Source organism: Oryzias latipes, chromosome 15 (genome assembly GCF_002234675.1).
Source record: "Oryzias latipes chromosome 15, ASM223467v1".
Taxonomy (NCBI): domain Eukaryota; kingdom Metazoa; phylum Chordata; class Actinopteri; order Beloniformes; family Adrianichthyidae; genus Oryzias; species Oryzias latipes.
In genome coordinates, this window is record NC_019873.2 from 8,661,774 (window position 1) to 8,675,477 (window position 13,704).

The following is a 13,704-nucleotide window of genomic DNA, read 5'->3' on the forward strand; positions in this document are numbered from 1 at the left end:
ACAGGAAGGATCGTGTGAGCAGACATAAACATGGACATACGCGTTAAACTCTTTTCTTTCTCCTTCAACGACGACAGACACACATGCGACACAGCTGACGCACAAATCCACACAGCTCCAGGCCTTCACAGGCTCACACTTACGCTGCAGCTTCTTTCCAGGGGCGTCCGACTGTGGGTGTCGTCTGGGCAGGAAAGGAGAGGGGCGGGGCAGCGGGATGGACGAGACATCGTGAGTTTGGAGGGGATACCAGTGGGGCTTATCGTCAAGCAAGGCCGTTTCCAGCTCGATCAGGATCTGTGAAAGCGGTGATCCCACGTTATTGATACGCAGCGTATGGATAGGAGTATGGAGGGGTGTGCTGTACCTCTCCCATGAAGGTGCTGTCCTCCTCAGGTGACCTGGGCTGGTCCCACACAGTCAGCTCCAGCATGTGGTTGCGGAAATCCCTCCGGTGGACGTGAGTGTAGACAAAGGTCTGGTTCCATCGGGGCTCGCAAGTTTTCTTCACCGCTTTTGTTCTCCGTTTGCTCTTGTCACTGTTGCACACATTGATGGAGGCATGCAAATTTTGAGTTTACTGTGGCGCTTCAGTCAAAACATGGCAGAGGTTTAAGGCTGCGCTCACATGGAATACAATTTAAATGGCAAATTTGCGTCTGCCTCTTCTGTTTTGAAGTGCAGCAAATTTGCTGCTGAATGATTTTCCAAAAAACGTGTTCATAAACTTGACGCTTCTGCTGTGTGTGGGAGGAGCTACTGTGCCACATGGCTACATGGAAGAGATGTCAATGTATCTCATATTCAGTCCACGCATGGAAGACATGGATGACATTGAGAGATTCGGTTTATTTATTCGAAAGAGGGTCAGTAATCACAAAAAAATATCATGAACGCTCAAATGATTCTTCAGGTTGGTTTTGGACTCTAATTGTGTCATCAACGCTGCCAAAGCGAAGTTACTGATTTGTTCACCAAATTCTTCGCCAACTTTTTTTTTTTTTTTTTTTTTTTTTTTTTTTTTTTAACTTGTCCTGTCCAACAGCTGGGCAGACAGACGAGAGCTGAGGGCCTCTTGTGTTGGACATATTTTGCTTTAACAAGAGGGGTTATTAATCTTCTGACAAACCAAAGGTATGTCTGAATAAACCCCTTTTGTAATTGAGGCCAAACTTTATTAATTTCAATCATGTCTGAAAATCTTTGGTGTTGAGCTAACACCAGTGCTCAGGTGAGGTTTTATGTTCTTCTAAAATGGATGGTGGAACGTGAAAAGAAGGAGGGAGAGTGCCCAGCCATCCCCACCCCAAGACCCCCACCGCAGCAGCAGCGGCAGCCGGAATCCCCCCAACGCCACACGGGAACCGGCAGGGAACAACCGCCGCCCGGGCGACCAAGCCCGCCACCCAGCCCAGGGCCAGCAGGGCCGCCGCAAGGCCCCCAGAGCCAGAGGCCAGGGAAGCACGGAGGGAAAGAGAGCGCCGCCCCAGCCCAACCAGGAGAGCAGCCCCCCCGCCGCGCCGGGAGAACCCAACGCAGAGCCCCACCGGAGAAGGACGCCCACAGCCCCAAACGAGCACCCCACCACCACCCAGGAGTTCCGGGCATCCCCCCGCCCCAACCCCAGGTACGAGCCAGGACCCCCCAAGGGAGACCCGCTCCGCACTCCAGGCAGCCATCCGCCCGGCCCACGGTTGGTCCAGGGAGGAGCAAGGCAGGGGGCCCGTCGCCCCCGCCCAGGAGGGGGGAACCCCGGGGAAAAAAAGAGGGCCCACAAGGGGTGTTATAAATATGGCCCGACCAGGCTCGGCCACAGTTGGAAATTTGGCGGGGTCCAGCACTCAGGAGCAAGGACCAGAACCCACCCCCCAGGGACCAGACACCCCCGGCTCAGATGTAATGTGAACTCCCCCACCGCGCGGAGAGAGCACCGCCGGGCCCAGGAAGCCGGCACCCCGGGGACACGGCCGCCGTTGCAAAGGGGCCCGCACCCCCCACCAGGGAAGAGGCAGGGGACAGATGGACCCAGGTCCCACCTTCCTTGCAAAATGTGTGTGCGTGTATGTGTGTTTGAGATGGTGTGTGTGTGCATGTGTGTGTGTTTATGTTGGGATGTATATATTGAGGGGGGAGGAGTGTGTGTACTAAGGGGGGTGCAGTTAAAATTGGCGGGTAGGGCACTAAGGGGACATCTCCTGATTACTCACAGTGACGTCCCCTCACCCTCCCCACCAAGGGGCCCTAAATGTCTAAGGTGCGGTTAAAATTGGCGGGTAGGGTGCTAGGAGGACATCCGCTGCTTGCTGGCAGTGATGTCCAAGCACCCCCCCTACCAAGGGCCCTACATGTCTAAGGTGCAAGTAAAACCGAAAGAGGGGGGGCCCACTCCATACGGCAACCATAGGAGGGGGGCCACTGCCTAGTAAACCCCCCCCCAAGGCTCATCGCAGGCTAAGCCCCCCACCCCCTCACCCTATTATGAGGTTATATGAGGAAGGGGGTAAGTTTGGGACAACTGATAGACTGTCCCCCGGTGGTCAAACAGCTGTCCCCCGCCCCCCCCCCAGCAAGGGGGCCAGGCCCACCCAGCCCAGGGGCCCCACCCCCGGAGGCGCCGACACCCCAGGCCCAGCACCCCCCCCCACACACACAGAGAGAGAGGAGCCAGAAAGCGCCGGCCCCCCCCGGAGCAAGCCCAGGCCCCCACCCCCAAACGCCGGCCCTAGAAGAGCTCTGGTCAGGCCTCGACGGGACCGAGGCAGCCAACCGGCCGGGGAAACCGCCGATGGCCTTTCTTCGCCAATTCTTCGCCAACTTAAAAGGCACCAACAACAGGGCGCCACGCTGCACGGAGGACCTCTGTTCACGTCTGTACATCGACTCAACATTGAAACTGGACGCCCCGATGCGCAAATCGCGTTTGGTGTGAACGTAGCTTAAGAACTTCAAAAGTCAAAGGGAATCGATTTAGGGCGTACTTTTTATTTTTACAATATCACATGGCCGGGGATAAAGGGGGGAAGTCTTTTTGGCTGGCTGCAGACATCATCGACCAGAACCAGAAGTCCCCCCATTTGGTTAAAAAAAACTTTATTTTAACTGGCAACTCTAACAGTTATGTTTTTCCGGTTTAGGGCTTTAATATATATATATATATATATATATATTTTTACAATTCTGCATACTTTTGTTAATGTCAATTTTAAAAGTTATAACACCGTTTTTGTCTATTTTAAGCTCAACGTGGCCTCTAAAACTCTATTTTGTACTGACAACCACAACATTTACTGTTAATTCCTATTTTTAACTTTTACTTATAGGTATAACAATTCTGAATATGTTTTAAATGACAATTTTGTAAGGGTTTATTTATATATGTATATTGTTATGATTCATTCATCATGTACGTTTCAAGATTGTAAGTCGTTTAAAAAAAAGGGTTCCACTGCATGATCATCTTGCAATATGACATTTGTAAAATTTGTGGAAAGGCTGCATTACAATCACTGCCTGAATAATAAATCAAATAGTCAAACAGAAAAACAAACAACAAAACTTCTACTTCCACCTGAAGTTATGCATTTTCTTGTTGTCTGCAGCCAGGTCCTTCTTGAAACAACCTTTAAATACCTTTATCCTCCAAATTTTTGTCGAAGGAATTACTGAATGGCGGATATATTATAAGTGAATTCAATCAAGTTTGAATGGAAATCTCTGTATTCTGGGAGAAGAGGATTCAGGGTCCCACCTGCGGTCAGGGAGGAAGTACATTTTGACGTAGGGGCTTCTTGGCCGGCCGTCAGGTCGAAGTGGAAGCTCGACCGCCTGCAACACGTTGACTATTAGCTGGTGACCTGCTTTGTCGTACCACAGCTTCACCTAGGACAAAAATAAACACAAAAAATGTAGAAACTAAGGCTTTATTCAACAAAGGCATGAGAGATGATGATCCACACACTCACTGAGAGTCGCCCTGGCATGAACTGGGGGGCATCTTGGAGCATCCCAGGACTGGAGGGAGACAGGACATTTAAGGATGGTCTCTCCATCTTCTGGGACTCAAAAGAACTGGAACCTGCTATAGAGACAAAAGAAGCCACAAACTCAGCAGAAGACAAGGAATGTCTATATTGAAATTCTTTATGGAGTATATGGACATGATTCACAGAAATCAACTTTTCTGACCCAAAAAAAAAAGAACTCTTGATGTAGTGGCTTTATCCTAATAATTGTAGTTAGTTGCCAAGTTCAAAAGGGGGCTTAGGAATCAAACAGTTTTCCTTCCAGTTGCATTTAAATTGGGGGATTTAGCAAATTATTGGGTATTGGGTAGAGGAGTTATTTAGGACAAGTTTCCAAATGTTGACAGACATGCAGATGTTAACAAACAAGATACCTACTAGATTCTAATGGAGGGTGGGACGTGTCGGGGATTCTCGGGATATCACTGAAAAAGACACAGTAACAATGCATCAGTCCTTTTGAAGTTGTTTTCAATATTTAGTGTTGGGATATGAAATAAAACAAACAAGCAGGCGTGCATGCAGATTTATATAGACACTCACAGGCCCCTTTTTACTAAGTGCACCTCTCAAAGTGCTGTGGATAAATGTGAGACACTGGGTTCCAAATGATGGGGTCAAATTGTGCAAAGCATTTGTGAGTGAGTTTCAGATCATATCATCAAATGCTTGAAGGGTTTTCAGTGTCTTTGAATGCGTCACAGGGCCTCACAGGTATCATTACTGATTTAAATGTGATGAAAATTTTTTGTCACAGAGTTTGGGCAAAGCTGTCTTAAATGTGTCTCAAACATTGACTGTATATGTGCAGAACTGGACTGACTCCTGCCACCTCTCGTTCCCAACAGGAAGTACCCGCTGTTTCCAGGGAGCCAAAATCCCATAGACTTCTATAGATAATGAAACAGTCATTACTCAGTCATTGCATTGGTCAGAATAACCATTCTTTATCCGATACCTTTTTATCCATGTTCTTTTCTGTTTTTTGATTGTTTATTTCCTCATGTTTCATCTGATCCTACATTTTTTTTCATGATATTATTTAAGTAATAAACTGACCAATCAGATGCCTCAAGAAAGTATGTGGTCTCATGTGAACATCCGAAACCTTTGAGTGACAGTTTTCGTGTTTCAAGTGGAAGGGGTGATGACTTCCAACATGCTCACTGCTGATTGGTGAGAGTGGTTGCCATAGAAATGGTAAATGGTGTGTACTTTTATAGTGCTTTTCTACCTTCCTCAAAGGCCTCAAAGTGCTTTACAGTCACAAACCCATTCACACACACATTCACACACTGATGACGGCTCCGCTGCCCAACACTGGAATCAACCAACATGGAGGAATCCGTATTGAGAAAAAATGGTGCCTGAATTGACTTCATTTAGTTGGAACCAGAAGTAAGTCATTTTCTATGGGTGACATCATACTCACTCAGTCCAGTTCTCATTTACAGTCAATTGTTTCAAACCACTTAAGACTTGATTTTGGCTGAGAGACTGAAGGGATATTAGGTAAATGGTGCAAGGCAATTCAGTCAAATTCTGTAATGAACCAAAATATGCAATTGTGATTATGTGCTCCAACTATACGTGATGTGTCAAAGCCCAGTAGGATAACTCCAATTAACCAACTTTTAAAACAGCTGGTCAATGCACTTAAACCCGTAGACATGGTCAAGAGACTTGATTACGAAGCAAAGTGGTGTAGGGAACTGATAAAGATTTTTGCTAAAATTTTTATGTTTATTATTGCAGTATGAATCTGGACTTGTAAGATCAGATCGGGTTTTATCTTCTTCCTGATACATTTGGAGAGCTACTGTGAACTGTAGCCTCAGTTTGCGGCTCTTAGCTGACAGAAAAAAAACCCTTCTCATCTTGTGATCCTGGGACTCATCTGCTATGAGGACCAAGTTTTTAAAACAGTTTCCAGTACAATTTCTATCACTTTAACATCCAGTGGTTTGATCCACGTCAAAGTTTATTTTAACCAACAGTGCTTTGAGCTTAAATGTTTCAAATCTGTTTAGACTATAACTGGTCATCATCATCATATACCCAGGCTAAGTCCCATCAAGGTGGGGTAGCCTAGACAGGGCACACCATTTTAACTCCCTCCTTCTCTTCCCCAAACCCTCCTGCTTCAGTGTGTGCGCGTGTGTGTGTGTGCCTGGTCTAAGGCCTGGTCTAAGCCACACCACACTGCACCATTCATTCTGCTGTTGCCAATGGTTAATTTTTAACGTTAAAAGCAACTTAAAAACACTGGTACTATAACTGGTACAGACCAGATGAGAGAACTTTAAAGGTTTCCCTTGCAAGTGAGTCCTGGTGTGGATCAGTACAGTGTGAAAACAAACTAACTTTCTCGCAGCAAAGAGCAGAAGTTAGCCAAAGTGAGCCGTGTTACTACTGTGCAAAACAACTCTGACCCACACAGCGACATTTCTTTTCAAAATTGCAGTTGTGTTTGGTAAAATTTGTTCTATGCTTTTCATGTAGTGACAACAAATCGATCTACGTCCTGAAAAAACTGTCCACTCTGGCAACCAGAGAAAAGGGGACAAAAAGGGGTGATCAGTAGACGTAGTGTAGTGACAAAATGAAGCGACAGTTTTAGGACTAACCAATTAATATATCTCCAGCAGATTTCGAAGCTTAAAAAAGCAGCCTTGCGCAACACTTTACAGTAGTGAATTGTCTACGAAATTAACATGAATCCGCTGATTCTGTCGTGAAGAAAAGAGGCTTTGTGCTGTAATGCAACACTTTATGTAAGTAATTTGTTGCATATCGGTGCAAAACTGATATGCAAAGCCTCTCAGCCAGAATCAGTTGATTCAAACTGATCTTTTAAACTTTTAAAGAGTTACGGTAGGTCAAAGAGCATTTGCTATTTAGGTGGCAACACCTCTGATGTTACTAGGTTAAGTTAGGCAGTTTTACAATGATGTAAAGAGAGATGGATCAGTCACATGGTGACTTTTGAGTTCACACCAGCCTTAAGGAAGATAATGAGGGTGTAGCTTCTTGGTTTGACTCAAGTGTAAAAGAGATCCAAACCAAATAAAGTTGATAAGTCCCACATTTATTTGAACATAATCTGCCAGACTGGTGAGAAAGTTCCTTTTATTAAAAAAGCAGCTATTTGAGCTTGCATCAACAAGGCATCTTCACCCAGAGAGTTTGGACAAAAATTGCAACTCGTGTACCTCCAGCCCACAACAACAACAGCATCGTCAAGTTTGTTTGATATTGTATTTCATTGTAGTGATGATGCTTCAGTCTCATTGTACAACGGACAATGACAATAAAGCATATCTAATCTAATCTAATCTTTGGCATGTCTGGTTAAGTCCTTCATCTATTGGAGGCCTTCACCAAAAGCACCAACTTAGTGAGCAATGTTGACCATGTCTACATCTCTAAATGCATGAAAGTCCAGCTATGTAGTTGACTGATTAGACATTCTCATGAGCTCGGTGTTGAGCAGATGCAACTATAGGTGTCATTATGAGGGTATGAAGCAGCTGTTAAACAGTTCTGCACTGTTCTGAAAATTACACCTTGTTCATATGGGCAAAGACATGGAGAAGCAAAGGGAAAATGTGAGTGTTTTCTTATTATTGGAGGGATCTCACACTCAGTCATTTCTGCAGGCTAGATTATGGGATGGAAAAAAAAATACAGGGAGGGGGAAACCAATGCCTCGGGCCTGTCCACACCGCCAGCTTGTCTTGTCCATCACTATCCATGGGAAACACCAGACTCCACTGAGACATTGGATGTGATTCAAAGAAAGCGTGGCAATCTGTGAAACACTTATCAGTATAATTGAAAAAAAGAAACACATTTGAACTTATTTGAGTTGTCTTAGTATTGGTTTGACTCGCCGCCACTCAGCATAAGAACTGGTGGAAGCACAAATTAACAGATGCTAGTGTGAATTTTTTTGGGTGGTCTTGCATTGATATGTTAAACTGATAAGTGTGTACCACAGTTGCCTTGGAGCTCAATGCAAAAATCAAAAGTTTAAAATGTGAAACCTAAATAGGTTTAAAACAGCTTGAGATTCAAACACCAATGTTACTGTCAGGGTGGTAAGTAAGTGCTGCAATTCACATCAGGATCATCAGATTTTTTTTGCATGGGAAACATAAAGGCCTGCAAAAGCATTGCTTGAATGACGGATGTTTCCCAGCAGCCATTCTGCGTCCCATCAAGTGAATGTGATTTATTGTTGTTGAAGAACACAGTAGAGGTAGGCTGATCAGAGCGTACTCCCATGGTCAGATGTTCGAAATAATCCGATCAGTTCATTATGGGACACAAAATGGCACCAGCAAAGCCAAAATGAGTTCCAAGGAAGTGAAAGAATAAAGGGGTCCTAATAAAAAAAAGAGCAGATTACTTACTGATACTTTCTATACACCCTTCGCGAGTGTTGGGGGAGAAATTAATACATAAATATACCGTGTCTTCACACTCTTTTCAGGCCAACATGTCAAAATAGGAAATACCTTCTGCATTTGTCACCCAAAGTTCACGGTGAACTGAATTAAACTGACACTCTTAAGCAATACTAATAAATTGTAAAACACATCTCCTGAAGATGTTTTAAAATTAAAAGTGTCATGGTGAGTTTTTGCTTTTCTTTAAATAAAATGATTTATAAATAATTTCAAACAAACTTGCTGTTAATTTCAAAAAGAAATCTTTCAATTTAATCCTTTAAAAAAACTATTGCTTTTTTTAACATTTCCTCAGAAATATTTATAGTCAAAAGAAGCTTAAATCTAATTGAACACATTTCGTTGTCCTCAAAGCCCCTGTCTTTCCTTTTCATTCCTTTTCTTGACGTTTACAACCATATTGTTGAAAAACTGTGGAGCCAATTTGCAGAAGGTTTCTTGGACCAGGTCTCTTGAACAGAGAATGGAGGCAGTCTTAGATGTGAATTAACTCAATGACTCAACATCAAAGTCTAAAGAAAGAAAGCACAGAGCAGGTCAGCTTAGCAGCAAAAACTTGAGGTGTTTCAAAGACTTTCCTATATAAAAAAAGGTATTTTAGCTATTGATATAAAATTTTCAAAACTGAGATATTTTCTCTAATGTAAGAAAACTTCATGGCAAAAAGATCCTGAATGGCCTATTTTCAAACTTAGGTAATATTTAGGGGGCACCATACTATAAGGCACATTAAACTACACAAAGAGTCAGAGATAAGTCCATCAGTCAGACTTTATTAACTGTGTTCTGATCCACAAGCCAAAGGTTAGTAAGCCCCATGCTACATGAAGGTTGGATACTTTAGCAGTTTAAATGCACCTTTATTGTCATGGCCAGAACACACAATATGAATCCAAGAGTCCTTTCCATCTTAGAACATTAGCCAACTGTGACTCATAGCCTCCTTTGTCTGGTCAAACAAGGGTTAATTTCAGCATCGCAGAAATAGATCAACTGAGACCTGGAGGTTATGTTTTCACAAATACTTGGTGAATTTGGCTCGGACCACAGGTAGAATGTTTTTCATTCAGACTTACCCAATGGGCCTGGACACCACCAGCTCAACTTGTGGCTCTGCTTGAGACTCCAGAATGATGTTATAAACCTCCTTCATTGTGGCTCCAGGTAACATCTTCCCATTCCACTGCAAAACCTCATCTCCTGAAATCAGGCGTCACAAAGCAGGTGCTGTCAGTAGTTAAAAATGTTTTTGAAAGGACACCTGCCATAAAGGATCACGTTAGTCTATGATGATTGACAGCTTTGTCCAGTGTTCATGTATTGTCTGTGATTTAACGTCACATGCAAACATTATGCTGGTGTTATTATCATGTTGTGTCTGAATCTCATTGTCTGTGTAAGAGAACTGGGTCGAGTGAGTGTGACGCCATCCAGAGAAAAGGACTCCAACAAAATGAAGTCAATTAAGTTGCCTTTTTTTGCATTAACTATATCATGTTGGAGCCAGACAATATCCATAAGCAGTAATTAGTCCAAGTTGGTCTGACTCAACATTTCTATAGCAACCACTCCCACTAATCAGGAGTGAGCTTGTTAGAAAGCCACACCCCTACAACTTGAAATTGGGCTCTGGAGAATCCTAAAAAAATAGGATTATCAAGAACATGTTAAAACGTAGCAGAGCAAGGATGGTTATTTTGACAAAAATAATGATTGAGTAATTGCTGTTTATTTCTCTATAGAGGTCTATGGGATGTTGGCTTCTTGGAGCCAGCGGGTACGCTGTTTGGCACGCAAGGGGGTAGAAGTCACTCAGTCCAGTTCTCATATACAGTCAATGATTCCTTTAAAGTCCTCATTCTTAGATGGGCTCGTTGTCTTCACCTGCTCTGAGATGTCCCACCACGTCAGCAAGGCTTCCCTTTTTGACTTTGGTGATGAAGGCACCTAATCTCCCTGACTCAGTGACTCTACCTCCCACCACCTGAAGACAAAACGACACACAAAGAAAGGGAGAAGAAGAAAACAAATGTTATAACATTCAGTCAAATGTATCCCTCATGGTTACTTGTTTTTGGATAAACTGACCTTCAACCCAAGCAAAGCACCAGCTTCTTTTGGCATGGTGGCGCTCCTCTTGCTGAGGGTGATCCGTCCAATTAGATGGTCTCCCTCCTTTGATGGTTGCCACGTTACAGGATGCTGCAAAAAAAAAAAAAAAAAAGTAAGATTATGTTAGATGGCTGTAGTAACAATGTTAGATTAATGTAGTGACGGTATTAGATGGATGTAGTGACAATGCTACATGAATGTAGTGATGTCAGATAAATGTAGTGATAATGGTAGGTGGATGTAGTGACGTTGATAGATGGATAGCATGACAATATGAGATGGATGCAGTGACAATGTTAGATAGATGTAGTGATGATGTTAGATAGAGTTACAATGATAGATGGATGTAGTTAAGATGTCAGATAGATAGAGGGGCGATGTTAGATAGAGTTACAATAGACGGATGTAGTTAAGATGTTAAATGGATAGTGGGGCGATGTTAGATGGTTATAGTGATAAAGTCAGATAGATTTAGGGAAGATCTTAGATAAAAGTAGTGACGATGTTCAATGGATGCAATGGTAAAGATAGATGGTTGTAGTGAACATGTTAGATGGATGTAGTGACAATGCACGGCCAAAACAAATGAACACACCATGTTTCAGCTGGGTGGCTCATCGTCATGATCAAACTTTTTCATTAAAACCTGCACAATGATATTTGACATCCAAGCCCGGTCAGGCAAAAGTTGTGACTCATCCAGCAAAGACAAAATATAAAAACAGATAACCTAGCTGCATTAGCCTAAGAACAATAGATTTTTTGAAGATATGTCAATTATTTCTATATCTATCAATAGTTACAAATGCTTAGAAAATCAATGTTTGATCCGTTCTATTCTTAGCAAGTTTATGATTAATATAAATACATCTCTAAAAGTTTCCACCATGTGGTCAATGGTCTAACCAGCTCCAACAGTCTCAGCAGCAGATATAAAAAGCTGGATGTCCCCAGCCTTCAACAGAGGCGGAGGCCAGCAAGCCAACCCTACAGTGCCCTCTGCTGGCTGAGAGTGGCATTTTTCCTTACATCCAAACTGGTAAGAGAAATATTTCCATGAAACTTGTTTCATAGTTGTCAAATTTGCAATTCATTTAGTTTGATTTTGGATATGATTTTTTTCTGTCTTACTTTTGCGTTTTATTTCTTGTTTTTGTCTTCTGTCTTTGTTCCTTTTTTATAGGAGACAACAATTTTGATCAAAGTGACCCGTGTCTCTTTCCAAGGAACTTTAGGACAAAATACTGTCAACTTTAAATGCTGACACTAAAGGCACTGTGGCAAAAGGTGCAAACAGACGAATTTCTGGAGTTTGAGAACTTTAACAAATGCTTCTGAGTCAGCAATCAATCAGCGTCAAGTTTTTTTTTTTTTTTTACGTGGGAAACTGGGTGTTAGTTAGGGTGGGGGGAAATCAGGCAAAACGTTTTTAGAACGTTTTTAGCTACTAAAAGCTTTTTTTTTTTTTTTAACTATTTGAAATTTAATTAAAATGTAGAAAGCATGAAATCAAGTGCCTGAACCAATACTTAACTAAGACAATTGTAAATGTAGGAGTCACAGGTTGAAGAGAAAACATTCAAGAAACAGAACAATACTTCCAATATTAGGAGCACAGGTAACCTTTTTGGCTTTTCAATAAACATAACAATAAACCCTCAACTTTGATGCCAATTGGAAGATTTTACAGCAGGAAATAATCAACGTACATGCCATACCGTGGGGTCATGAGGGTAGCTCTCCCAGTCGCCTGCAAGAGAGAAAGACAATCTCACTCGGTGCAGCTGCATGGAGCACAGCATTGTTTGAACTGCAGACTTTATCGCAACACATACCAGCCTTAGTTCTCCCCTGCTCAGCTCCTCCAAATGTACCGGCTGCACACAAGGCAGGTTTTTTTTTTTACCCTAGAAAGGGTTAGGTTTTTTTCCGTATTTAGGAACCAGCTAGAATTAGAAATTTATCACCAAAGCAGCAGGACCTGATCTAAAGGGTAGTACTAACAGGCATCAACGATACAAGAGGACAGTTAAGCCTTTTTAAAATGCCCTAAATCCCTCCTAAATGCTTTGTAGATTAGCTGTTGAGGATTTACTTCTAAAAAAATGTAGCAACGAGCCACTTCAGGAATATTTTGGAAAATAGGATTTAAGTTTATAGGTATGGAGTCAAAAATCTAGTTTGGTTTTGACCAAACTTGAAGTAGTTTTTGAGGCATTTCCAGTTTCATTTGTGATTTCTTAAATATATATTGTCCATTATATATGACTGCCCAAAACCCCCACAATTTTGGCAACAGTTTGTTTGCATCACAAAGAGGTAAACTTGAAAAATCTTCTCAAATGAACAATCCAAAAACAGCAAAATAAGAGAAATGAATAGAAATAAACTGTCTTCAATTTCACAATTCAGTTTTCATCACTTTAAAACGATGCTACCATCAAGACCTAAAACAGCCTTTAAACAAAGTTTTGGGAAAGTATGCATTTTGAAGAAAGGATTATTAATTCAATGGCAAGAAGTGCATGCATTCCCACAGAAGAGGCGGGGCTAAGGTAGGATCAATCTTAGTTTTAGAAAGGAGGAAAGCTCTCTTTAGGCTGAAGCTCTCCTCCATTAGGAGCCCTTCAGCCTAAAGAGAGATTTCCTCTTCAGCCTACTCACCAATAACTTTGAACATTTCCACAACTTTGTGCAATCTAAGATATAATTGTTAAGCTCTGACATAAATTGATATACTTAAAGTCTTACATCAATCAGCTTTTGATCAATTTAAAAGTAGATCAAAAGTCTTTCAATAACAATAATGTTTTTAGCCAAAACTTAAACAAAAACTGACTCATACTGCTCAAATGGAAAGAAAAATACCCTCCAACCTTCAACATGTGGCTGAAAGACCTTCTGCACTTTTTGGTGCTGGAGAAAATTCGATCCTCTATGAAGGGATCGGTGCAGAGGTTCTATCTAACATGGAATCCTATATTGGAGCATCTGAGAGACTTGGATGTCATGGTTGCCAAAAAATGTCTGTGACCGGGCTTGTAATGTGAATAGGTGTTGGTATTTTTTTTATTTTTTTTTTATTGTGTCCCGCCAGG

At 42.3% G+C, this 13,704-nt stretch overlaps 1 protein-coding gene across 20 annotated transcripts in view; it reads right to left on the reverse strand.

Moving 5' to 3' along the window:
• The window catches only part of LOC101158967 (regulating synaptic membrane exocytosis protein 1), a 133,323-nt gene that overhangs the window by 44,032 nt on the left and 75,587 nt on the right, over nucleotides 1-13,704 (reverse strand). For 17 of the 20 annotated variants that reach the window (XM_023963212.1, XM_023963210.1, XM_023963208.1 and 14 more), the window contains 10 exons: nucleotides 12,316-12,356; nucleotides 10,583-10,696; nucleotides 10,379-10,478; nucleotides 9,571-9,694; nucleotides 8,438-8,455; nucleotides 4,401-4,447; nucleotides 3,963-4,078; nucleotides 3,749-3,879; nucleotides 368-539; nucleotides 144-297 (listed from right to left, as the gene is read on the reverse strand). In XM_023963212.1, coding sequence (XP_023818980.1) covers nucleotides 144-297; nucleotides 368-539; nucleotides 3,749-3,879; nucleotides 3,963-4,078; nucleotides 4,401-4,447; nucleotides 8,438-8,455; nucleotides 9,571-9,694; nucleotides 10,379-10,478; nucleotides 10,583-10,696; nucleotides 12,316-12,356 — 1,017 coding nt within the window. The remainder of the gene's footprint in view (nucleotides 1-143; nucleotides 298-367; nucleotides 540-3,748; nucleotides 3,880-3,962; nucleotides 4,079-4,400; nucleotides 4,448-8,437; nucleotides 8,456-9,570; nucleotides 9,695-10,378; nucleotides 10,479-10,582; nucleotides 10,697-12,315; nucleotides 12,357-13,704) is intronic. The other 3 variants (XM_023963209.1, XM_023963211.1, XM_023963218.1) reach the window with 3 other exon arrangements.